The sequence below is a fragment of the Panthera leo genome, chromosome D1, assembly GCF_018350215.1.
Source record: "Panthera leo isolate Ple1 chromosome D1, P.leo_Ple1_pat1.1, whole genome shotgun sequence".
Taxonomy (NCBI): Eukaryota; Metazoa; Chordata; class Mammalia; order Carnivora; family Felidae; genus Panthera; species Panthera leo.
Window position 1 is genome coordinate 66,424,009 of NC_056688.1, and position 27,196 is coordinate 66,451,204.

At 37.4% G+C, this 27,196-nt stretch overlaps 1 protein-coding gene across 5 annotated transcripts in view; it reads right to left on the bottom strand.

Annotated features, from left to right (window-relative positions):
• SBF2 (SET binding factor 2) overlaps window positions 1-27,196 on the bottom strand; it is a 474,987-nt gene that overhangs the window by 37,707 nt on the left and 410,084 nt on the right. For 3 of the 5 annotated variants that reach the window (XM_042906593.1, XM_042906592.1, XM_042906590.1), the window contains 6 exons: window positions 22,918-23,045; window positions 21,062-21,237; window positions 18,956-19,101; window positions 16,226-16,424; window positions 8,409-8,605; window positions 5,946-6,086 (listed from right to left, as the gene is read on the bottom strand). In XM_042906593.1, coding sequence (XP_042762527.1) covers window positions 5,946-6,086; window positions 8,409-8,605; window positions 16,226-16,424; window positions 18,956-19,101; window positions 21,062-21,237; window positions 22,918-23,045 — 987 coding nt within the window. Of the gene's footprint in view, window positions 1-4,966; window positions 5,063-5,945; window positions 6,087-8,408; window positions 8,606-16,225; window positions 16,425-18,955; window positions 19,102-21,061; window positions 21,238-22,917; window positions 23,046-27,196 lie in introns of all 5 variants that reach the window. The other 2 variants (XM_042906591.1, XM_042906589.1) reach the window with 1 other exon arrangement.

Sequence of the window (27,196 nt, forward strand, 5' to 3'; positions counted from 1 at the left end):
AAGTGAGATTAGAATTTGAAAATACTATGTGCACTGCATGTGGTATAGATACTGTTTCATGAAACTTTTGTTTTAGTATATATACATTTTGCCCCGTGACAGTATTACCTGATATAATACTTATATACTGTAATATAATATAAAATGTATTTTTAACTATGATCATGATCAAAAAAGTTTGTTAGTTATTGGCCTAGACCTAGAGCATATTTACCTTCTATCTTCTTGCCCTAGGCCTATGTAGAGCAACCTGGCTTAAGCAATTTAAATGCAAATGTAGACTTTTCTCCTACTTCAGTAGAGTATTAGGCAAGTATAACTAATAACAACAACAATAATCATGGAACTAACGTTTACTGAGTTCCTATTATGAACCAGTTACAAAAGCTAAGTGCTTTACAGATATTTCACTTATTCCTCATACTCTAAAGCTAATACTATTTATTATCTGCACTTTACAGATGAGGACCCTGAGCATTAAGAGGTTTCCTAAATTGCTTAATACCACACATTAAGTGGTAGTGCTATAGTTTGAATTTGAATGTAAGTGTTTTGTCATGTAAGGAACCAAGTGGCTCTGGGGCTGTCCAGCAGGGGCTGGCTGAGGGGATTGCTTCAGGGAAGAAGTGGTGCAGTTCACTCCACTGATGGGAATGCACTGGTGTTCAAAGCACGAGTGTTTCCTGAGCACTGGTATTGTTCCTTCTACTCTGTTCAGGCCAAGGAGGGGAGGAAAGATGCTTGGGTGGGATGTGGGGATGGGTACTGAATCTATCCATGTGTATGAGGTACAAGCTATATTCAGTGAATGCTGTATTGAAATGGACTGAACCAATCCCAGTACCAGTTATGCTGTTATTTGCTATGTGATCTTGGCCAAGTCACTTCATTTCTCAGAGCCTCTTAAAACACATATCCTAGAGATTATTACAAGGATAAAATATTACATGTAGAGAAACTGAAAAGCCACAGAAATGTAAAGGATGGAAAATTAAAAGGCTGCCTCCATGTGGCTACTTATCAAATATACTGAGCTGCTATACTTTTGTTTTTAAGAGGTAGTAGTATTGATTTCCTCATGACATTTTTGTAGTCAACAAAATAATTTATCCAAGTTGTAAGTATATGTATTTTTCCCCATGGGCCTCAAAAATGATTTTAATTCTAAATGAAAAGCAATGTGTTCTATTCACATCCTCACTTTTCCTTCACTGGTTCTTGTGTAAAAAAGGTTGCTTCCCCTGACTTAGGAACTCATCAACATGCACACAGAATGCAAAGTGGTCACCCTGACTGAGAAAAGGGTAAAGGAGAAGGTGGAAGTCAGTCTGAACTCTGGCTTATCAGCAGAGTGAGAAAGGCACACAGTGAAAATAACCTAAGGAAAAAACCAGTACCTAAGACTCTATCATGATGAAAGGAATGAAAAGGTAGTAAAGATACATAGAAGAGAAAAAGGAGAAGGTTAGGAGGAAAATTTAGAACTAGGAGGATCTTTCCATACAGGAAGGATGAGGAATTTCTGGAGAAGTGGTGCCTCACTATCTGGAAAAATGAAGAGACTCTCCTTGAGGGTAGGAAAGAGGAAATGAACTATTTGCAGGGTGTGGAAACATCCACACCTAGTCTGGCCCTGGCCTATGTGAGTGTGTGTCTGCCTGTCATGGTCATGTTAACAGGGAATCTTCTAAGACTTCCCAAATTGCTTGCCCAGTCCATTCTTGGTATTCAATGTGAGGAGGAATGACCCTGTTGGAAGAGACAAAGGAAGCAGCTCTAGGGATCAGAGAAGTTGAAGACACCAGGAAACAGCAGTATCTCATCTTCCAGTTAACCACTGGGACCTTGGAAGATCTGGGAGGCTTTGGCATTGAGGAATTAGGAGATGGAATAAAAGAGTAAGATATATGTTTCTGGATCCTAGTTTAAGATACCAGAATGATGAGTATCTGGTTAGGAGCAAAAAACTATCATGAGGAAACACAGTAAGTTCACAATAATTTTCAGAAGAAAATATTTGGGAAGGGTGTCAGAAATAATAATTATGACCTCATTATGCCCAGAATGGATCAGAAATTAAATGGGAGATTTTGACCCTAAGAGGTAAATACAGCTTTTTAGGTACTTTTGAGAATAGCAAAGAATAAACTCATGATTAGAATGTAACCACAAGTGGGGATCCCCTTGTATAAAAAAGGCTGAGTCTGAGGCCAGTATTAAAAAAGAGAAGATAATGTAGGTGAAACACATTGGTGAATGTCCATGAGCCTTAGGTGCTAACATAGAAGATGAGACCATTTTGCATCTGAAATATATATTACAAGTCATCTGGCCAAATGGAGGAATAAATAATGTGTCCTTGATGAAGTTGACAAAGGCAAAACTCAAGAGCAGAGCATGGAAAACTGTTGACATGCCTTGCTGACCATACAAACTTGCAGATGCTAAACAAAGCAATAAGGGGAACTGCAATATTGGGCCAAATTTGGATAGGAGCTCTGGGCAACAGAAATACTAGGCAGGAATCTTAGGAGAAAGTCACTGTACTATCTTTTAGTTCAAATTCACCAAGAAAGAAATGAGAAGAACGAGGCCTATATCTTAAACTTTAAAACAATGGTATTTAAAAAATTCCAAAGAAAGCTATATAGGACTATAATGGGTTATATAGCTATAAAGCTATATATGACTGTGTGCCTCCACCCCAATTCATATGTTGAAGTCTTAATGCCCAGCACCTAAGAATGTTGCCTCATTTAGAAATAGGGTTATTGCAGATGTAATTCATTAAGATGAAGTCATACTGGAGGGCGATGGAACCCTAATTCTATATGATCAGTGTCCTTATATGAAGGGAAAATTTGGAGACAGACACAGAGGGAGAACATCATGAAAAGATGAAGGCTGATACCTGGGTGATGCTTCTACAAACTAAGGAAAGCCACAGATGGCTAGTGAGCTACCAAAAACTAGAGGGGAGGCATGGGACAGATTCTGCCTCATTGTCCTTAGAAGGAACCAACCCTGACAACATCTTGATTTTGAACTTCTAGCTTCCAGAAAATGATGAGACAAATGTCGTTGAAGACAACCAGTTTGTGGCACTTTGTTAAGGTAGCCCTAGAAAACTAATACAGTGACCTTTATTTCACTAATTCACAAGATGAGTGAAAAAGGCTGAAAGATATTAGGAAATCCTGTAATTATAGAACATTCTAATGAGGTGGGAAAAAAGTATCTAAAGAACCAATATGACTGCTAGGAGATGTGCATAGTAATCTGGTTTTTCAAAAGGGAAAAAAGTGAATTTTGTAAAATAAAGCCTTCCTGTATGTTGATTCTGAACTAAATTCTAGAATGGATGCTAGTGGATAATTTGTGATTATTTAGGAAAAAGCACTAATTCTTATAATGAGTCATGGTAAACTAACCATATAATCTTTTGTGATATAATTAATACTTAGAAAGACTGGAAAATACCAAATTAAAGAGATTGGCAGAGATTTAGAAATATGGGTCAGGTGAGGTTGAACTGGTATGTATTAATAGATCAATCTCTTTCTTCAGGGAAGCTTCTATATTAGTTTGATGAAGACTTTTGCCCTTAGCTCTGGCTGTTTAATATTTTTAAACAACAAATTACATGACAGCAGAGATCAAACTGATGCATGAGAAGAGGCTTGGGAAAATGTCTAATACAGAGGCAGACAGAATTAGGATCCAAAGTCTAAAACAATAGTCCGTGTAAAACAAGATGGAATTTTGTAGGTATAGTACATAGTAAATTTAGGTTCAAAAACCAACCCTCAAGGCTAGTACTGTATATTGTTAAGAACAATAGCACATGGGAAGAGATTTCAAGTGATCTTAATCACAGTGTGGGTCAACCTAATGATGGGGCCATCCTCATATCTGATGTAATCTTAGGCTGCATGAGTTCAAATCCGTGGAGAGTTCACTGAGTGACAAAGATGGTGAGTGGAATGCAACTGTTCCAATTAGGGATATTTGGAGTTAATGGAAGCTCTCAGAGAGAAAAGATCAGATCAGTTTTTAAATCCGAAGGGCTGGCATGTGGGAGATTAAGATTTAGAATTTTCTGACTGTAGAGGGCAGATTATGCAAAGTTACATAGGGGCAGATTTTTAGATCAATATGAGAAAGAATTTTCTAACAAATATAGAGTTGCTTACAAATGCAAGGGACTACTTTTAGGAAGAAATGAGTTTCCCATTACTGATGATGATCAAGCAGAACTTGGATCATTCACTTGGTAAATTTTCAAGGGGATTCAGCATCACACAGACGTGAGAGAAAAAACCCAAGATTATATAAATCCATTGTAAAATAGGAAGTTTTACAATCAAGATACTTGCTCTGTAATTACCTCTGAAAAGTAAAAGAATCTCACATAATCTCCAGATACCAAAGTGGACCTCCTTTGGGGCTAGAAGAGCAAATACAAGCCTTTCTCTATTTCCTTATGCCAAAAGCTAAAAAGCCCAGAGGGAAAAAAAGAGTAACCTGGATATCATTCTCTTCTGTTCCCTAAACTAGCATTTCAGAGAACAGGAGTAAAAATTACAGGCATTGGGGAAGCACAACTCTTGGAGTCTGGGATTACTTCTCTCTAGCTGCTTATGCTTCGGTGATCAGCCTTTCTACCCTGCAAACCTGAAGCATTGTGGAGTATTCATGGGGCTGACCACTTAGACACGCTCCCCTCACCTCCCACTGCTTCCAAAATCATCAATAGCTAAGATTTCAGCAATTATTATACATTTTGTCCCATGCAGCTAAACTCATCTGCCACAACACCAGTAACAAATTAGACCATTTATTTCGAAAAGGGTAATTAAGAACAATTTGAACCATAATTAGTTGATTTAGAGTATCACTATCTAGAGTAAAGTTTTCTGATTTTAAGGTTGTATCAGTGCTCAGTTATAAAATCAATCTTACTAACCTCCTCGAGCAAAGCTATTGGATGGGTTTACATCCAAATGTCCTGGCACTACCTGCTTAAGCACAGTGGACATTCTTGAAGTCCTCCTTTCAGTCCCTGAAAGTCAGCCAAAAAGAAGAACAAAAACCATGTCGTTCAGGTTAACATTACTCAAATGACAAAAAGTTATCTTCATGTGTAGCATGTCTAATTGCTGCCAAACATTGTACTTTTTAAGTACCCAAAGCTTTAATAGAGATAACAAGGCACTGTTACTATTTCCTCAGAGATACACACGTTTGCAAGATTATAGAGAGTTAGGTTTGGCAAGTGCAATCAGAGAATTTAATGATAAATGAAGCAAGGCATGCATGGTGTTACTTTACAAGAAAAGCCACTTTCTGCTTATGTTGAGCTAATTCAAATAGCTGATTAAGCCAAGGAGACCAACTTTTCAAGTCACATGCTCCTGTGTCTAACACATTAGGGTTACCTCTACATGAACCCTTTGGGGTTCCATCACATGATAACTGAAACAGAATATTAGTACAAGTCTTAATGGCTTCATCCACATCTAATGAAAACAAACTGTACTACAAATCATAAAAGGTTGCAGAAATTTCAGGAATTTCAAACTTATACATGATGATTTACTACATAAGCATTTAATAATCAGGTGTTCAACTTATACATTCCACTTTGTAATAATATTTTAAAGTCTATGTAAAATAGATTCTAAGAAAAAAGAGATAACTTTATTTATGTTCCCAGCTCCTATTATTCTTTTAAAAAGAAAATAATTGAATCTCCACATTTGGTTACTGTTACTAGACATTAACAGTGGTATGCTGATTTTTAGGTAAAAGGAGCTAAAGTTATAGTCCCATAGGGTAAAACTTCAAGGGGTCATACTGAAGGAACAGTATAAATAACTGAAGAGACTAACCCAAGGAATGAAGCTTTCATAGTTGTCAAGAAGAAAAGTATTATCAAATCTTACCTGGAGACAGAGCAAGTGCTGGTCTGACAGTAAGGGTGTTATTGCCACTGAGTTTCTGTTGGACAGAAACTGCATTCAGTAAGGCTTGCAAGTATTTTTCTTGTTCTATGCTACTGGAAGATTCTAAAGAGGAGGTAGGAGCTATAAAAGAAAAAGATAGTGAATAAAACAAACTGTCTCTATGTTAAGACATCTACCTACCTACCTACCTACCTATCTTATTCTTTCTGTGTATCTTCAAATTACCACACCCAAATATAGAAACCAGTCCCATTTACAGCTGTAAACTATTAAATGGCTATCCTCCTATGATACTGGTTTCACCACACCTACTTCTTGCTTGCATCATCATCAGAGATGGCTCTGCCATCCTCCCAGAAAGAGCCTAGGTCTGGAAAACCAGCACAGGGCTGTCCTTCCAAGAATTGGTGTAGTTATCCTGTCCATACCACTGTTTGAGAGCAGAGGATGGAATGGGTTCCCTAGGTATCCCAGAATGGCACCCATACCAGTAGTTTTCTTCTAATTCTGCCACAAAGGCCTAACAGGGCACATGAACTTGTAGGAGTCTGTTGCAGGAAGAGTGAAGGAAGATGGGGAGAAGGTAGCAACAGCCACTGCCAGATTCCCTAGTCCTTCTAAGAGAAGGGCAGAGAGGGAATGCCTCTGTGTATGCACGGAGGGAAACAAATGTGAGAACAATTCTGGGTTGGAGGGAGTCTGAGCTGGTTTGTGTGGAACAAAGAATCACTAAAACTGGCCCAGGCACTTTAAAGAGGCATCATGGGGACTCATTAGAAAGACAACAGATATAAACAACTTTTTTTTACATCCTGAACAAAAAATTAGCATAATTATATTTTATAAACTTTAAGGTGCCATTATTATATTTTATGAACTCTAAGATGTCATAAATTATAAGATGCACCATTATTTTATGTACTAAGAATTAAAAACTCTTCCATTTAAGGGTGCCTGGGTGGCTCTGTTGGTGAAGTGTCTGACTTCAGCTCAGGTCATGATCTCACAGTTCATGAGTTTGAGCCCTGCATTGGGCTCTGTGCTGACGACTAGAGAGCCTGGAGTCTGCTTTAGATTCTGTGTCTCCCTCTCTCTCTCTCTCTCTCTCTCTCTACCCCTCCCCTGCTTGTGCTCTCTGTCTCTCAAAAATAAATAAACTTAAAAACAAAAACAACTCTTCCATTTAAACTATGACAACTCTCTGATCACATCAATTTTAAGATGTATCCCAATTTCAAAGACATTAAAATGTGAGCATATGTGTGAGCTCAAAAATATGAAATACAGCAAATTTATATTAGATTAAAAAATCAGAAACCAGTGAATAAAATAGTTTCAACTTTTTCCAATGAAAAATTAACATAGTCATCAATGATCAGTGATATATCCATCAATGCTCCCAAAATGATTCCCTCACTTTATGTAACTTACATATGCTGTGTTCTGTTATATCCACTATGTGGCTTGGGAGGATTCCTCAGTGTCGAAATAGTTAAAAACAAATTGCCTTTAATTATACTAGTGTTGAGACTCCAAGACAGGCAGGATAATGATGATGATGATGATGATGATGTTGTGTGTGTGCTGCCCTCAGCTAAATGATCAAAGATATGCTAGCCAACCTTTAACTTTCAGGAGGGAAATGGACGAGAATAAAGAAGAGATATCAAAAGTACATGGTTCTACCCGCTGAACCACAGAACTTGACTTACCTCATTTCCAAAGAGTTAAGAACACAGCCATCCCTAAATTGGATCTGATATGTTGGTGGTCTATTGTTTAATTTTACTGAACATTTACTATAAGCTAGAAATTATGGGAAAGGTCTGCAGAATATAGCTTCTGACTGACTTCAAGACCTCAGACATAGTACTTAAAAATCCTCAGAAAAAGAGACAGTAGTACTATCTGCTTTCTTAAGTTGGCCTTCTTCTAGCTTCCTAAAATATTCTTTTCTTGAGAGTTTCTTTTAAGGCAGCATTTTGGTCATTGGTTTGTGGACTTGTTTGTGTGTGTGCATGTTACTTGTAGGAATGAGATAAAATATCTCATATTACATGGGCCAGAGAATCCCTACTTGCCTCTGAAGCTGTTAAATATATTTGGATACTCCCCAGAAGGAAAGAGAAAGATTAGTATACTCTAGTTTCCATCTGTGGATAGTTTGGTTTGCTGAAATAAAAATAGCCTAGAACAAAAGGCTATTATGATAATTTATATTAAAATACAAATATAGACAGACATATTTAGCAAGATGCCAAATTCAAGGTGGAAACTCACATTGTCAAATAGTAAATGTTTCATATTGCACCGTGGAGAAGTCTGTGTGCGAGAGAAGGCCTGATATAAGGGCACAATTGACACTCCCAGATATCACTTCCTTTATTTTTAGGAATTCTCTAAAGTGAAAGGATCACAACTGTGCTGTACAGAGATGCTTACCTGCCTGAGGGGAGTTCTGAGATTTGAAAAGACCAACCACTCCCTTCCCATGGAATCCTCCAGATCGGAGAAGCAGGGTACTGCTTTTTGAATTCTTCCAACATACAACAGGCAGGCGATTGTGTCGATAGCAGCGGGCGACTCTTGGTAAACTACTGTCTTGTACAGCTTGAGGTACAACCAAAAGGCCAGGATAGCTTCAGGGACATGGAAAGGAGAAAAAGAATGAATGGGGTGAGAGAGTGGGAATGGGAGAGAGAAAGGGAAAGAAATGGGGAGAGAGGGAGAGAGAGAATATAAGAACATGAGTATCATAGTAGCACAGTAATTTTCTAAGACTCAGAAACATACTGGTTGAGGGGTAAGACGTTTATTTTCTTTTATTTATTTTTTAAAAATTATTTATTTATTTATTTATTTATTTATTTATTTATTTATTTACTTACTTACTTACTTACTTAATGTTTATTCATTTTTGAAAGACAGAGAGAGACACAGCACAAGCAGGGGTGGGGCAGAGAGAGAGGGGGACACAGAATCTGAAGCAGGCTCCAGACTCTGAGCTGTCAGCACAGAGCCTGATGTGGGGCTCTGCGAGATCATGACCTGCGCCAAAGTCGACACTTAACCAATTGAGCCACCCAGGTGCCCCTACTGTTTTTAAAGTTTATTTATTTTGAGAGAGACAGGGAGAGTGCAAGTGGGGGAGGGGCAGAGACAGAGGGAGAATCTCAAGCAGACTCCACACTGTCAGTACAGAGTCCATGTGGGGCTCAAACTCACGAGACCATGACATCGTGACCTGAGCCAAAATCAAGAGTTGGATGCTTAACTGACTGAGCCACTCAGGTGCCCCAAGACATGTATTTTAAACATGGAACTTAGTTTTAACTCAGTTCTTCAGGGTTTGAGAAAAAAAGCCCTAGATAGTGAAAATAGCTAATTTATCCACTAATCCGTAGTCTTTTTTGAAATAAGCCCCCTTCAATGATACTGCAGGTGGAATAACCTAAGCCTAGAAAATAAGAATTCTGGGGCTCCTGGTTGGCTCAGTCGGGTAAGTGTTGACTTTGGCTCAGGTCGTGATGTCACGGTTCATGAGTTGGAGCCCTGCGTCCGGCTCTCTGCTCTCAGCACAAAGCCTGCTTCGGATCCTTTGTCTCCTTTTCTCTCTACCCCTACCCCGTTCATGTGTTCTCTCTCTCAAAAACAAAATAAATTAAAAAAAAAAAATAAAAATCTTGTGTTGGGCGCCTGGGTGGCTCAGTCAGTTAAGCATCTGACTCTTGATTTCTGCTCAGGTCATTATCTCATGGTTGGTGAGATCAAGGCCTGAGTCAGGCTCTGCACTGACAGCACAGAGCCTGCTTTGGATTTTCTGTCTCCTTCTCTCTCTGCTCCTTCTCTGCTCTCTCTCTCCCTCTCACAATACATAAACTTAAAGAAAATTAAAGTAAAAAAAAAATGCTATATAGAATTACTAAAAAGGCCTCTGTTAAACTGATGATTTCCTTTGTCTTACACACTACTTTTTGTCAACTTGAAATATAGATTGTAAGATTAGTGGATTAATAGCAACTTTATGAGGATGACAAGTCAAATTGTCAACTCATTAGTCTGCTGCAGTAACAGCTGAGAATAGAGCACACTAACATTAGTCTGCCTGAGATGGTGAAAGAACTAAAAATCAAAACCAAATGATTTTTGGTTATGAGAACAGTATGTTCAAAGGTCAAAATAAGTTTAAATATTTTATTGACACTACATGTTGATAATTTTTAAGAAAAGATTAGCTCATAAAGTTACAGGATATGACACTGGGAAAATACAAAACAAAGTACTTTGTTTTTTAGAATAGGAAGCACAAGAAGATAGGCAGGTTTCAGAGTCATTTCCTTTAGTTTATTTAGAAATATTACACTAAAGAGATTTCATATTAATAACCTCCCAAGAGGAGGTTATTACTGTGATATTTTCTAAGACTCAGAAACATACTTGTTGAGGGGTAAGACATTTATTTTCTTTTATTTTTTTAAATTACAAAAATTATTTATTTATTTTTAAAGTTTATTTTGAGAGAGACAGGGAGAGGCAAGTGGGGGAGGGGCAGAGACAGAGGGAGAATCTCAAGCAGACGCCACACTGTCAGTACAGAGTCCACGTGGGGCTCAAACTCATGAGACCTTGACATCGTGACCTGAGCCAAAATCAAGAGTTGGATGCTTAACTGACTGAGCCACTCAGGTGCCCCAAGACATGTATTTTAAATATGGAGCTTGAAACACAAATGAATTAACACAAAAAAATCCATATCATTACTACCTGGGTCAATAAATTGACCATTACCAGAATCCAAGAAGATCCCCTGTATCTCTTTCCAATCACTATTTCTCTCTCCTCCTCAAAATTTACCACTCTCCTTGACTGCTAAAAAACTGGATGAGTTTTCTCTGTTTCTGAATTTTAGATAAAAGGAACAAATAAAATTTATTCTTTTGTATCTGGGTTCTTTTAGTCAACATTATGTTTGTGAGATCCATCCATGCTACTGCATATAGCTGTAGTTTATTTTCATTGTGTATAGTATCCCACTATGTGATTACACTATCTCTTCTTCTATTGTTGATTTTGAGTAGTTTATTGTTTTTGACTATGTGAGAAAAATGTTGCCATGAACATTCCTGTAGATGTCTTTTGGGAGCACATATACATTTCTATTGGAAATTCTGGGCAAATAACAGGTTACGCATATGGTCCATAGATGTTTAGCAGATACTGCGAGACAGCTTTCCAAAGTTGTTTAACCAATTTACAGTCCCACAAGCAATAAATGAGAGTTCCACTTGCTTGACATTTTTACTAGTACTTTGTATTGTTAATCTTTTAAGTTTTAGCCATTTTTGCAGGTATAAAGTAGTCTCATCGGGACTTTACTTTATATTTGTCTAAAGACTAATAGGTTGAACATCTTTTCAGATATTTATTGGCCACCAGGATGTCTTCTTTTGTGAAGTTCCTGTTTAAGCCCCCTGCCATTTTTTTATTGCCTTTTTACTCTTTTAATGTTTCCTGATGTTCTTCTGATATCTACAGAAGGTCTTAATTTATCAGTCTTTTATTTTATGGATAGTGCTTTTCCTGTCCTAAGCAATCTTTTCCTACTTCAAGGTTATGAAGATATTCTTCTATCTTCTAGAAGCTTTATTATTTTCACCTTTTACATGTAGACCCATAGACCAGTGGGAATTGATTTTTGTGTATGATATAAGGCAGGAGTCAAGATTAATTTTTTTTCATATGGATATCCAGCATATTGAAAAAACATCTTTTATTGACTGCTGTTAAGTGCTATCTTTACCTTAAATCAAGTGTCCATATATGTTGAGCTGTTTTATATTCCCTATTTTGCCCCAATGGTCTGTTTGACTATCCTTGTGTCAATCCCATACTATTTTAATTACTGTAGCTTTATGAAAAGTCTAGGTATCCTACAGTATTATTCTATAAGACTATCTTGACTATTCCTGACCTTCTGAAGTTTTATATAACTTTATATATTAAAGTTTATATACTCTTTATATATTAAAAGAATCATCTTTTTAATTTCCATAAACATTTTGCTGGAATTTTGATTGGGACTGCACTGAATCTATAGACCAATTTCTGGAAAAATTATAGTTTTAAAGGGTTTTTTTTTTTAATGTTTTTATTTATTTTTTGAAACAGGGAGAAAGCATGAGTTGGGGACAGGCAGAAAGAGAGGGAAACAGGAACCAAAGTAGGCTCCATGCTGCCAGCAGGGAGCCCAATGTGGGCCTCAAACTCACGAACTGTGAGATCATGACCTGAGCCCAAGTTGGATGCTTTGCTGACTGAGCCACCCCAGGTGCCCTGAAAAATTACAGTTTCAAAGTACTGAGTATTCAAACCCAAGGACATGAAATATCTATTTATTTATATCCTTAATGGTCCTCAATATTGTTCTGACTGTTCCACATGGAGGTCTTGTATATCTTTCATTAGAGTTATTCCTAAGTAATGCTTTTTAGAGCTACTCTAAGTAGTGTCAGTACCAAAATAACATCACTTAAAATTACATTTTTTTATTATTTACCTTTGCTATGTATATACTAATTCTTGTATAATAATTTTGTACCAGGGACCTAACTAAATTCATGTATTAATTTTAAAGGTTTATTTGTAGATTCCTTCAGATTTTCTAAGTATACAAGCAAGTCATCTGTGAGTAATGATAGTTTTCCTTCTTTTCAATCTTTATGCCTTTTATTGTTTCTTTTTCTAGTCTTTTGGCACCTTTTAGGACCTCTAGTATGACACTGAGTAGAAGTCGTGATAGTGGGCATCCTTACCTTGTCCTGATCTCAGAGTAAAAGTTTTCAATTACAATTACTTTCAAAAAGTAATTTTTGCTGTAGGATTTTTTAGACACTAGATAAGGAGCTTCCCTTATATTTCTAAATTGATAAAAATTCTTCTTTTAAAAATCATAAATGTACATTATATTTTATAAAGTGCTTTTCTGTATATAGTGAATTTATATTTTTCTTTTTTCTTTTTTTTCTTGGAATAAAAAAAATTATCAATTTGGAAATGTTTTTGCCCCATTTTCACAGTTCACTTGTTCTGCAAGTTCTGCACTTGAGTTTGAGATCCCCCAGAGGCAAATATTCAAGCTTTGTGCACGAATTTCCATAGGAGGAGGGAGGGGTGGGCTTGAGGATCACACGCCCCTACAGTTTCCCTTGCCTCTCTGGCCTAGGGGAATCTTCTGTCTGGCTGTCCCACCACGTACTGTCTCCAGGACCTTCCATCACTGCATGCTTTGGACCAGGCTCACAGTAGCCATTTCTGCTTTGATTCCCCTCCTGGAATGCAACATATTTTTTCTTTTTAATTCTTTTAAGATGGTGAATTATACTGATTGTTTTTCAATTTTCAAGCCAGTTTTGTATTCTTACAATAAACTCCACTTGGTCATAATGAATTGTCATGTGTGATTTTGTAAAAGGCAGTTTTGCACGGTGTATTCGTTCTGTACTCTTACTTTCGACTTTTCTGAATTCTTGTATATTAGATATCTCCCTTTAAAGCAGCATAAAGCTTTAACAAAATTCTGGTAATATTTTTCTTTTAATTGGAACATTTAGTCAATTGATAAGTAATGTAATTACTGATATATTTGAATTTAAATTTACCATCTTACCATTTGCTTTCTATTTGTTCCATCTGTTCTGTGTTCCCTTTTTTCTCCTTTCTGTCTTCTTTTGGATTATTTTTTATTATTCCATTCCTTTCTTCCTAATATACTATTTGAGGGATATATATTATTTTATATCACTATAAACATTTTATTACAAGGGCTCTAATAAGTGGTCTGTTATTTTATTTTGTTTCTGACAGATCAAAATGAGCAATGAGGTCTGTTTTCTCACTGGCAGGCAGGATTTTGATCGCATGCTTCCCAAACAGCAGGACATTACACCTTGATACCACGACTTACACTATCTACAAAAAGAATTTAATTAGAAGGATAGAGTATCCAGGAAAATTATTGCATACTCAACAGAATCACAATCTTTCAGTACTTAATGAAAAATTTTTATTTGGCCCAAATCTCAAACTGTATTTCCCACTTGTTTCTCAAGTTTCATAATGGTATTTTTTATTATATATGTTTTTGTTTTTCTGAAAATACTTTTAATTGCCTTATTTTTGAAAAATACTTTTGTTGTGTGTACAACCTAGGTTGATGATTATTTTCTTTAGCTTACTGAAGATTTGATTCCATTGCCTTCTTACTTTGTTGATACTGAAATGTCATTCATCATTGCTATTCCTGTTTTGGTGAACTTTCTCTTTTCTCTGACTGCTTGGTGTCCTCTTCTTAGATGTTCTGCGGGTTCAGTTCAATACCTCTAGATGAGGACTTATTTGCTTTGGATTCATTTTGGCTTCCTGGACCTGAGGACTGGTTTCTCTCAGCAATTCTGAAAAATTCCCTGCAGTTAGTTCTTTAATATTGGCATTTCCTCTATTATCTCCAACAGAAGCACCAATCACATTAAACCTCTCACTCAATCCTGCATGTCTTTGGTCTTTTTCTTTTTCTTAATTTTAATTCCAGTATAGTTGAAATAATGTTCAATTAGTTTCAGGTTACAATATAGTGATTCAACAATTGTATACACCACACAGTGCTCATCGAGGTAAATGTACTCTTGATCTCTTTCACCTATTTCACCCGTTACCCCCACCCACCTTCTCTCTGGTAACCATCTGCCCTTTATAGTTAAGAGTCTGTTAGTTTGTCTCTCTCTCTCTTTTATTTTCCCTATGTTCATTTGTTTTGTTTATTAAATTCTACATATAAGTAAAATACATATTCTACACATAAGTGAAATCATATGGTATTTGTCTTTCTCTGACTGACTTATTTTACTTAGCATTATACTCTCTATATCCATACATGTTATACTGTCTAGATCTATGCTGCAAATGGCAAGATTTCATTCCTTTTTGTGGCTGATATTCCATTTTGTGGCTAATATTCCATTGTGTGCATATGTGTGTGTGTGTATGTGTGTACTTCTTGATCCATTCGTCAGTTGGGCTGCTTTCATAATTTGGTTATTGTAAATAGTGCTGTTATAAACATAGGGGTGCATATATCCTTTTGAATTAGTGTTTTCATATTCTTTGGTTAAGTATCCAATAGTGCGATTACTAGATCATATGGTAGTTCTATTTTTAACTTTTTGAGAAACCTCTATACTGTCTTCCAGAGTGGCTGCACCAGTTTGCATTGTGGTTTTGATTTGCATTTCTCTGATGATGAGGGATGTTGAGTACCTTTTCATCTGTTGGCCAAGTATTTATAAATTTAAACTGTCATTTAAAATGAGATATCTATAGTTCTTTAAGAACAGTGGGGTTGAAACTAATAGTAACATTAAGACAACTTTCTAAAACATGTACAAAGTGCTTTCACAGCATTATTCTGTTTAATCAAAGCAAGAATTTACAAATGCAAAGGAAACAGCTTACCCAGAGATGAAAATGATTAAACTTGTACATGGCAGAATGTAGTTTTAAAAAATATAAAGCATGAAATAGGGCCTTACTGATATAGGAAATAGTGAGAGATGACAAGAATAGAAACAAGAAAACATGTTCATTTACATTCTTTAAGTACTTTCCCTTGGAAATATTCTAATTAGACAGCACAAGAAAACCCTGCCTACACTTGGGTCAACAAATTACAGCCCGTGGGCCAAAACACGCCCTGCCCATTCATTTACTTACCATCTATGGCTGCTTTTTGGCAGAGTTGAGTAGCTGCAATGAGACCATATGGCCTGCAAAACTGAAAATATATAGTATCTGGCCCTTTAAAGAAAAAGTTTGTGGACCCCTAGCCTACAGTAGACCTTCATCTCTCCTATCTGCCTGGGCAAATTCTATTTTTATTTCAACTTATCTTCAGACATAGATGTTAGAAAAGATGCAAATGGGAAGAGAAAGACAAGAAAAAATCATATAGGAGACAAAAACTTTTACCTTTCACTCTTTGATCTAATCTAGGCACTGTTCAGTAATATAATTATACTTCTGAGAATGCCAAGGAGATGCTTACTCATGCTGCATAAAAAGTACCCCTTAAACACACATTTCCCTGGAGAGCTTGCTCCTAGTTTTCTGGCATTTTTCTCCCTCTGGGCTATGGAGACAAATAACCCATTCAAGACTCAAATGGAAGAAAGGAAAGGTGTCTTTTTAGAGGCCACTAACAGACTTACCTCCGGCAGAGTGAATACATCCTGTTGGAGGCAGTGATTCGAAAATACTCTGGTTTTGAGCGAGAAGAGCTGCCACTTATGGTTCCCAAACCTAAACGCTGATAGTCTCTGAAACAAGCTTTTTCCACTAACTGTTCCATTGTAGACTTCTCTGAGGCCTTCAGAGTGGTATTTGTGGGGAGTTCACTATCATCTGAAACTGTGAATGCAGAAACAGATTTTGAAAAAATGATATAGCTCAAAGTAGAGGATTAAAAGCTTCCCTTTGAAGAGGATTCTTAAACCAAGAGAGTTTTATGTTAGGGCTACAGGCACTATGTATGTCACAGTTTAAATCATATTAATTCTTTGAAGAATCATTATGTCCAAACATAAATTAAAACAGTAATGGATAGTCAAGAAATAAAATATCAGAAGCTCAAAATGTGAGGGAAATTAACTCAAAATGCCAGGGAAGGGCCACCTAGCTGGCCCAGTTGGAAGGGCATGCAACTCTCGGTGTTGGGGTTGTGAGCTTAAGCCCTGCGTTGGGTGCAGAGCCTTCTTTCTTTCTTTTTGTTTTTAATTAAAAAACTTTTAATTAAAACAATTTTAATTATGACAATAATTTATTGTCAAATCGGCTAACATACAGTGTGTACAGCGTGTTCTTGGTTTCAGGGATAGATTCCCATGGTTCTTTTTTTTTAAATGTTTTATTTAGTTTAGAGAGAGATGGTGAGCATGAGCAGTGGAGGGGCAGAGAGAGAGTGAGACAAAGGATCTTAAGCAGGCTCTGCACTGACAGCAGAGAGCCCGATGTGGGGCTTGAATTCACAAACTGCAAGATTATGACCTGAGCCAAAGTCGGATGCTCAACTGACTGAGCCATGCAGGTGCCCCAGGTGTAGAATTGACTTAAATAAATAAATAAATAAACTTTAAAAAAAATGCCAGGGAAATTAACTCAAAGTTTCTAAAAACAATATAATTTTGAATTCATTAGCCATATTTTTCTGTTTCAATCTAGCTTGTTTACTAATGCCAAAGTATAGTGATTTCTATTTAGGACTCTATAAAATAAAAACTCAAACTCTGTCAGAAGCTAACTCATCAGTAAAATTTATCTTTAATATAATCTCTACACAAACTTCATCATCCACATTTCAGTTAACTTTTCAGAACATAAACTTTTATTAGAAATTTCTAGATTAAGCAGAAATTCACTGGTGGGAAAAGACCTTTCTTAGAGGGGTATCAAGACACTATACTTTTTTTGTGGAAAGTATTTTGTCAGAGGATGTGGTACACATGGAAACTCCCTCACAATGTTGCAATCACAGGTTACAGAATCTCTTAAGATTTTAGATGTGGAAGGATTTACCCAATAATCAAGCATTTTAGGGAGGATTTAAAAAAAACCCAACATTCCTAATTGGTACCATTATGTTCTAACTGAAAAAAAAAGTCCATGTTAAGAACTGTCCTAATTTACTTTTTTATTTATTTCTACAGTGAGAGAAGCCAAATTAAAGTTTCAGAATTTTTGGATATGTACTCAAAGATATGTAACCTCAAGGGAAATAATAAGGCTCTCTTCCATTTAAAAAGAAAAAAAAACCCTAACAGCTTATCCCTACAAATATAAGACTTTGTATTTTAGTTCGTAAACTTCACAATGCAAACATATCATCAGGTATCAGCTTTGTGTTGGCCTCTTATTTTCAGAGAAGCACAGAACATTATATAATTTGGTGTTTTGGTGGCATTATTATCATAGAATAATAGTTTTTCTTTTGTGTAATCATTAAAACTTCAAATTAGAAGAGTCAGTAGTGATGGATAATTTTTTATGGCTTTCCATGTGACTGTAAAGAGGCCAGAATTCCAAAAAATGGTTGTTTCAGTAATACATAGTGGGTCTGTTCATTGCTCTCAGAGTATGTAGCTACCCATACTGAAATGGAGACCTTTAGCCAGTGATCTCTTAAAACATGAGGTTTCTTTCTTCAAAAGGTTCTTTGCTATTATTATTAGTAGTAGTGGTATAGTTACTGGTGATTGATTCTAAGATCTTGAAAAGAAAAAGGGTGCAAAGGCATCCTGCCTCCTACTAGATCAGATTATCCCTAGTGTTAATTCCATAAGCATACTCTGTAGTGGGTTAAGAAATAGAAAACAAACATTTTGTGACTGTTTTTCTGCCTCTATTTTCCCAACCGAGAAGAATCTTAGCTTCTCAGATTCTGTTCTTTTGAATATGTAGTAGGCATTTTTTTTCTTACCATCTAAGGATCCCTTCATCTTTGGTCCCTCATTTTGATTAAGAGTATCCACAATGTTCTCATTCCAAACACAAATCTTTAATTTTGAATACCCAATGTCCTTGTTTCCTTATTCTTATTGCATAATGACAAGGTACTGGGGATTACTTTATACCTAAATTCTCTATGCACTGGGGTTTCTTTCTTTCTCCCTTTGATGAGACCCATGTAACAATGGCCAACCACCTCTGTGGAGTTAGTAACAGAGAAACATAATTTAACAGAATCTTAGCTGAACAATGGAATATTGGGAAAATAAAATATTTTTTTCCAATTCTGAGAAGCTAGTAAGTGCCTCCAATCTTCTTATGAGATCTAGGTTCTTGTGAGTCAAGGTTTAAGGGAAACGACATGAGTCTCTTATTCTTACTCATATAAGAAGAAAGAATAAAACTGAGTCATGAAGGAAAAAGGACTTCTCACATACCTGATATGTCATCTTCTTCATTCCATCCAGGACGATTCACTCTCTCTTCCACAATTGTCCCTGTCCTCCTCTTCAATAAATACTGCCGCCCAATTGTCATTTTTCCTGCCCTTTTGGCACCTTTCACAATTGTTTTTGAGAAGATACTGTAAGTCATAAAACCAAAGACAACATCAATTTAATAGGAAGACACCATTTACACTTTTTGATACCTACACAGCTCAACTTATTTCTTCTCCATTCCCACAGCTACTAGTATTGTCCAGACCTTCAGCAAGTCTGTTCTTCTTAAATCATTTTTTATATGGCAGCAGACTAATTTCCTATAAAACACTGTTGTCATCAGGAGGGCTGTAGGCAACAAGTGCAAGAACCTAGAGTGGGACATAAGCTACTTTCCCAAATCTAAACTCAGTTTGGCTTTTTGGTCAAACATGCCCCTCAATGCACTCTGGTTATCCATGCCACTGCTCCCACGAGCTCCTACAAACTATGCCGGTAGCAGTCCTCCTGCATGGAAGCCAGTCTGCCCCCTTCTCTACTGATTCAAACTCTTTCTACTAACTCATAGGCTTCTCTTTGAGATCATATGATAATTATAGTTAGCACCATGTTTAAGTGTGTATGCATAGTGTCCTGCCTTCTGACCCTGTAAATGCTTACATACTCAAGACAATTCTAAGATGTTTTAAATTTTAAAATTGCTATGTCTCTGTTGCAGGTGAATAGCATAAGCTTGATATAGTAAGGTTGATTTTGTATGTGGGTATACGTGTGTGTGTGTGTGTGTGTGTGTGTGTGTGTGTGTGTGCATATATTTCCTCTCCTAGTCCATAGGTTCTAAACATAAAATGCCACACAAACTTTTGTTTCTTCCATAGAGGGCTGGGATAATAGATATCACAGGCTCCTCTGTGATTCCACAGTGCTAAGACAAGTTGCTGGCCTCACCACTGTAAATACCTAGGAAGCTGTTCATGTTTCAATGTATCATTTCTGGATCTGCATGGTCTCCTTCACTTAGCAGGTAACAGTGGCACAGGTAGTCAGCTATGCCATTTAGTAATGACACACTCTCTGGGACCTCAACTCTTCTATAATCTCTAGCTTATCTTACTTTCAGGCAAAGGGAAGGGCTTTTCTCCAAAGTCTTCATGCTCCTCCCTAATATGTAATTTGTACTGGCAGATGCCCAAATTCTAGGTGATTAATGGTGAATGAACTCAACTTTTGGCTCCTATATTTTATCACTAATTGAAGATAATTTTTATGCAATTGTTATTCTGTAATAACTGAAATGTAAAAGTTTCAACATAAATTACTAAAAATTTCATCAGAAAATAAGGGTTCCTTTAAAGAAATATGACAAGTAAATGCAATGCCTGATTCTGTACTAGGCAGAAAAAAAAATGTAGCTATAAAGGATCATCAGCAAAATTTGAATAAGGACTCTGGGTTAGATGAAAGTTTTATACCAACTAAGTTTCCTGGTTATATACTGTGGTCTGTTCTTAGAAAATATATATTGATATATTTAAGGCTAAAAAGGTATTATATGTATAACTCAAGTGGTTTAGAAAACAATATATATGAGAGAGAATGATACAGAAAATGGAACAAAACAAACAATTGGTGAATCTTGGTAAATGGTATACAGGAATTCTTTGTATTATGTTGTAACTTTTCTGTAAATTTGAAATTGTATCAAAAGAAAAAGTTATAAAAAAAGAAAAAATAAAGGCTCCCATCTCTAGGTCAAAGAAAAACTGTCCAGTAGGCCTGGATATCAAAGAAAACTGAAGGGATTGCTCAAAGGCAGTTAGAAAGTGATTAATATGGGGAAAAGGGAAAACAGAATTTCACTCTCTAAAAATATATCATAAGCAATGGACATATTGGTCAAAACTTCTTGTAGCTTTTAGTTTCTGAAACTTGTTACATACATCAGTGCTGCTGTTCTATAACTTTCTGAGCTTGGTCCAATGGGCTTGACAGAATGGCAAACAAAACGAGCAATTATGCATACACTGACCCACAGGATAGGTCACTTCCCCTGACAGTCAGCTATGAAAACGCTGAAATGAAGAAACTTGACTGTCTTCTTACCGGAAGGAGGTGTTCTTTTCCTTCTGTTTGGGTAAAATTATTTGTGGGGTAGTTTGTCCAGCAGCAAAAGCAAAGGTGGTGAAAATGGACTGAGGATAACGGAACTTCATCAGCTGTTTCTTAAAGATCTCTACTACTTCTGGACTCACTTCTTCATCAAACGCTACTTTAATCAACTAGAGACAAAAGAGATAAAATACATTACAGGCATTAAGGATTTCCAGATAACTTCTCCTCAAGTTACTGAAATAAAAGAAAATAATACTAAATGGCAGAAGTCCAGAGGTTGAGGGGACCTTGGATATCATCGAATATAATGTTTTATTTTTTAAAAATAGCTCAGAAAGGTTTACTTGTCATAGATGGTTTGTTGGTAAGGAAAATCATGTATCTTAAAGTTGGGTTTCTTTAAGACCATCTTTTCTATGATGGGATAGGGAAATTAACTTATAGTGGATGAAGCAGGTAACATGTCCTTCTTTTTTTTCCTCAACTGTTGGTTCTAGACAGGGAATTTGGCCACAGGAAGTCTCCTCTTACCCCAAGATACCATAAGTCTAGTAAGAAAAAAGTCTGTTTGATTAGAATCCTAACCAGTATAGTCAAGCAATATTCTAGTTTAAAGTCCTTTGGCAGTTGGAACAGTGAAGAAATCCCTGGGAGGCTTCTCTCCCCAGGTGATGGGAGAAGGTCTGGAGTTTAGAGGTCAGCAGCCTCACATTTCACACAATAAGCACATGGAAGTTCAAGGGGTGGCTTCCTGGCTAGAGGGAATGATGCAAGAATTGGAGCACTTAAAAATCTGACAAGTCAGAGACAAGGCATAAAAATAGGAAGAGCAAAATATCACAGACTCAGAATTGTAAAAAGGAAAAACTAAGAAAAGATCACTCTTCCAGTGTCAGAGTTTAAAAATTTATTCTTATTCTTATTTTGAGAGAGAGAGAGAGTGAGCAAGTGAGCAGGGGAAGGGCAGAGAGAGAGGAAAAGAGAGAATCCCAAGCAGTGCAGATCCTGACGTGGGGCTGGATCTCATAAACTGTGAGATCATAATTTGAGCCGAAATCAAGAGTTGGACAGTTAGCTGACTGAGCCACCCAGGTGCCCCCAGTGTCTGTTTTCCATCAATAATTCCGTAAGTTATGATATGTTCAAAAACCCCTAGAAAATTCTCTGCTTAATTAGAGGTTATTTAGTTAGTACCAATAGTACTTTACCCCTGAGTGTAATTCTTAGAGTTTTATCTCTTCCACAGAAGGGCCATAGGGCACTTCCTTCTGAAAGAGATGCCAAGAGAATTGCTTTCTATCTAAAGCTTTTATCAAACACAAAGGTATGAGTTTGCAGAGAACAATAGTCAATTGTGTGTGTCAGAATTTCTGAGATCTAAATATTGACAGATAATCTTTTGGTACTCAGTTGGCCAAAGGATTCAGGAAGTGAGGGATTAAGTACAAGATGATTCATGGGTTTACTCAGTTGAAGATTACCCTCTCAGACCCTCTAATCCTCCTTATCTTCTAACTTTGGACTCCATGATCACAGAAAGTGGCCACATCATTTGTAGAAAACTTCTATCTTTATTTTATATTTTTAACATTTATTTATTTTTGGAGAGACAGAGAGGGAGATAGCGTGAGCGAGTGTGAGTTAGGGAGGGGCAGACAGACAGGGAGACACAGAATCTGAAGTAGGCTCCAGGCTCTGAGCTATCAGCACAAATATAGGGCTGAATATAGGGCTCAAACTCACGAGCCATGAGACCATGACTTGAGCTGAAGCCAGATGTTTAACTGACTGAGTCACCCAGGTGCCAGAGAACTTTTGAACAGAAGAATGGTTCCCTTTCTTAATACCTGAAAGGATGCTGATGTAATTTGTAGTCCCTCTTGCATGTTCTGCTGGAGCTGGTTCTGCATTGTAATCTTCTTCTCCTTGGTGATGGAGGCAATGGGAAAACTCCGCACAACTGTCTGCTCCCCAACTACAGGAAAGGAAGACACAGGCTCAGCAATAGCACTTTACAGCTTATTTACAGAGTCTCTGCTCCTCATTTTATCAGCCTCTGCTAAAGAAATGTATTTGGAAAGGACAATACCTAGGAATGCAGTGAGACAAAATGCAATGATTCTAGAATCATATTCATTAATTTTATTGCATGGCAATTCACTCTTGAAACATGATTCTTTCCTGGAGTGAAGTAACTGTCACAGTCTGTCTGTCTTCATTCTTTCTATTTCCCCAACCTGCCGTGTACTACACAAGATCACCCAGCTTAAGGCAATTTTCAAGATTCTTAATCTTAAAGACATCCATGATATTTAATGTAAGTACAAAGCAAAAAAGAAAAGGTTTTTAAGATGTGTTTCCATATGTGGTAAAAAGTGTTTTACCATGTATTTGTACCTTCAGAAGATACAGGACTAAGCTTAGGCTGAAGAGTTTTAGGAATTTAAATATTAAAGCAAGGAAGGGAAAATATAAATAATTATTTATCAACTACCCAAGGTTGCAAAGATGTGAGTCTAGAAAATAAGTAGGACACACGAAGTCTCTCTTGGAGAGTCCAAAGTTCCCCATGGGAGAGGAGATTCACATGCAGAATACAACAACATGTAATTAGCTCCCAGATTTGAGGATACAAGGCTTTAAGTATTTCAGAAAGGGAGAAGATTTCTGAATGCTAGATGACTAGAAAATGATTCCTGGAAGAAGTGAGAGGGAAGGTGAGCTTTGAAGAGAGTATAGGTTTGGACTGGCAGAGGGAAAGAGGAGGGGATGTCAGGCAGTGGTACAAGTAACAGAACAGGAGCAGCGATGGGCAAAGCACCTTGTCTAGTAAGCCAGAGGAGGTGAGAAGTGAACTGGGTTTATCTGAGTTCATACATACATCCACTTATCATCATCAGAATTTTTTTTATTTACTTATTTATTTTTTAATTTACATCCAAGTTTGTTAGCATATAATTCAATAATGATTTCAGGAGTAGATTCCAGTGATTCATCCCCTATGTATAACATCCATTGTTTATCCAAATAAGTGTCTTCCTTAATGTCCCTTACCCATTTAGCCTACCCCCTACCCACAGTCCCTCCAGCAACCCTTAGTTTGTTCTCTGTATTTAAAAGTCTCTTATGTTTTGTCCCCTTCCTTGTTTTTATATTATTTTTGCTTCCCTTCCCTTATGTCCATCTGTTTTATATCTTAAATTCCACACATGAGTGAAGTCATATGATATTTGTCTCTCTCTGACTAATTTCACTTAGCATAATACCCTCTAGTTCCATCCACGTAGTTGCAAATGGCAAGACTTCATTCTTTTTGGTGTTGCCAAGTAATACTCAATTGTGTGTGTGTGTGTGTGTACACCACATCTTCTTTATCCATTCATCTGTCAATGGACATTTGGGCTCTTTCCATGCTTTGGCTATTGTCGATAGCACTACGATAAACATTGGGGTGCATGTGCCCCTTCGAAACAGCATACCTGTATCTCTTGTATAAATACCTAGTAGCGCAATTGCTGGGTCATAAGGTAGTTCTATTTTTAATCTTTTGAAACCTCCATACTGTTTTCCAGAGGGGCTGCACCAGTTTGCATTCCCTCCAGCTGTGCAAGAGATCCTCTTCCTCCACATCCTTGCCAACATCTGTTGCTGCCTGAGTTGTTAATTTTAGCCATTCTGACTGGTGTGAGGTGGTATCTCATTGTGGTTTTAATTTGTATTTCCCTGATTCATCATCAGAATTTCTCATTCCCTGGATCTGTCAACTCTTAACCTGGAAAATTCTGATTATTCTTTAATGTTAAGCTCATATCCAGAGGCTAAACAAAATTAGGATGTATACAGAATTTAAGTTCTAGGGAGGAGTTAAGATGGCAGAGAAGTAGGAGGACTGGAATTTCCCTTGTCCTTCAAACACAGCTGTATTGAGGTTGGAACACTTGGAACACCCAGGAATACATGCTGCAGAGTGACAGAAAAATCTCCACAGGTGGAAAGAGACAGCTTGGCGGGACAGAGGTGCGTGTATGCAAATTGGGAGAGATAAAATGGGTGGCGTAGGCACGGAGAGGGGGATGTCCTTCTGTGGAGGGACAAAAGGAAGAGAAAGAGAAAGAGTGGAAGTGTGGGATTGTATTTAGATAAGAGAAAAACCTCTCTGGGCCAGATTGGGGAAAAAAAATATGGAGAGAGCCAGTTTCTACTTTGCAAACAGGCTTACAAGTCAAAGATCAGAGTTTTCAGGGGTGTGCAACTTTCTCCAGACCTGAGCTGCTCCTGTGTGCATGTGCCTGGTGGGAGGGAGCCAGCCCCAGAGCACAGTAGGGATCTCAGGGGTGCACTGGGAGATAAGAGTCCCTTCCCTTGAGTACTGTGGGAAGAGGGTTTATTGCTCCCCCCAAGGATAAAAGACCCTGCGGGCACCAGCCAGAGGTCCTTTGTTGGCTGGGTGGACTGGCACTACTCCAGAACCAGGTTCACCTGGGGTGGGATCCTGTGAGACATCAGGTTTTGAATCCCAGCTGAGTGCCTAGGAGGCGTGAGAGACCATGAAGCAGGGCAAGCTGACTGCCCACACTATTCTGTGAGGGCTGCCTGAATAGCATGGCTTGAGACACCCTGTCTGGGGAGGAGAGACTGGAGTATTGCCATTTTTTTGCCCATCACTAACATGGTGGGGTTTCAGGGAACAGAATAGCAGCCCCCAGTGGAGGCGGGATCCACTTATACCAAACCTGGCTCCTCAGTGCTAGGTAACTGCTTATCTACTGAAGTGGAACTGTCACTGAGTGAACCAGACGGCCTCTCCTCCAGACCAGCCACCAGTCCCAGGTGCCAACAGACAACAGTCCTGTGGTCTTGTATGTTACTCTTCTCCCACCCCCTCCACTTTTCTTTCCTTCTTTTCATTTTTCCTTTCTTTTTCTTTTTATCCTGCTCCTCCTCTCTCTCTCTTTCTCTTTTCTTTTCCTTTTCTCTTTCTTGTGGAATCAGTCTCATAGTTTCTGATTTGATTTTTGGTCAATTCCTATTATATATAAATATATCCTTTTTCTTTATTTCTCTGTTCTGGTTGTTTGTTTAATCAGGCATTTTTACTCTATTCTTTTTACACCTTTTCTGTATCTCCTTCTTCTTTATTTTCCTCTCTCTCTGGATTAAGCCTTGTAGTTTCTTTGATTCTCTGCCTGATATTTTTTTTTCTTTTTTTGCCCCTTTCACTTCTTTCTTTGTGTGGGATAAGGGCTCCCCCCACCCCTTTTCTCCAGAGTTACTTCAACAAACAAATCAAAGCAAATCTGGTGGAAGGTCCAAACAATCCACCACTATGAGCAGTGGGATAGAGCAGCCAAAGCGCAACAGAGTGCATGCAACACACTCCATAAACACTTCCTAAAGTGCCAGGCCCTGCATAGTGTATGATCCCTATCTAATACAGTAGTACTCACAGGTACAGGACATATAACAAGCTTTTAAAACACATAAAAGACAGAAACTCAGCCAAAATGACAAAATGGAAGAATTCTCCTCAAAAGAAATTCCAGGAAGAAATGACAGCCAGAGAATTGCTCAAAACAGATATAAACAATATATCTGAACAATAATTTAGAATAATAGTCATAAGACTAGTGGCTGGGCTTGAAAAAAGCATGGAAGACAGCAGAGAATCTATTGCTACAGAGATCAAGGACGTAAGAAATAGTCACGATGCTGTAAATGAGATGCAAAATAAACGAGATGCAGTGACAGCAAGGATGGAAGAAACAGAGGAGAGAATAGGTGAAATAGAAGATAAAATTATGGAAAATGATGAAGCTGAGAAAAAGAGGGAAAGAAAATTACTAGATCTCGAGGGGAGAATTAGAGACCTAAGTGATTCAACGAAACAAAATAATATCTGTACCATAGGAGTTCCAGAAGAAGAAGAGAGAAAGAGGCAGAAGGTTTATTTGAACAAATTATAGCTGAGAACTTCCCTAATCTTGGGAAGGAAACAGACATCCAAGTCCCTTCGAAATCAACAAAAACAGGTAAACACCACAACATATAGTGAAACTGGCAAAATACAAAGATAAAGAGAGAATTCTGAAAGCAACTAGGGACAAACGGGCCTTAACCAAAAGGGTA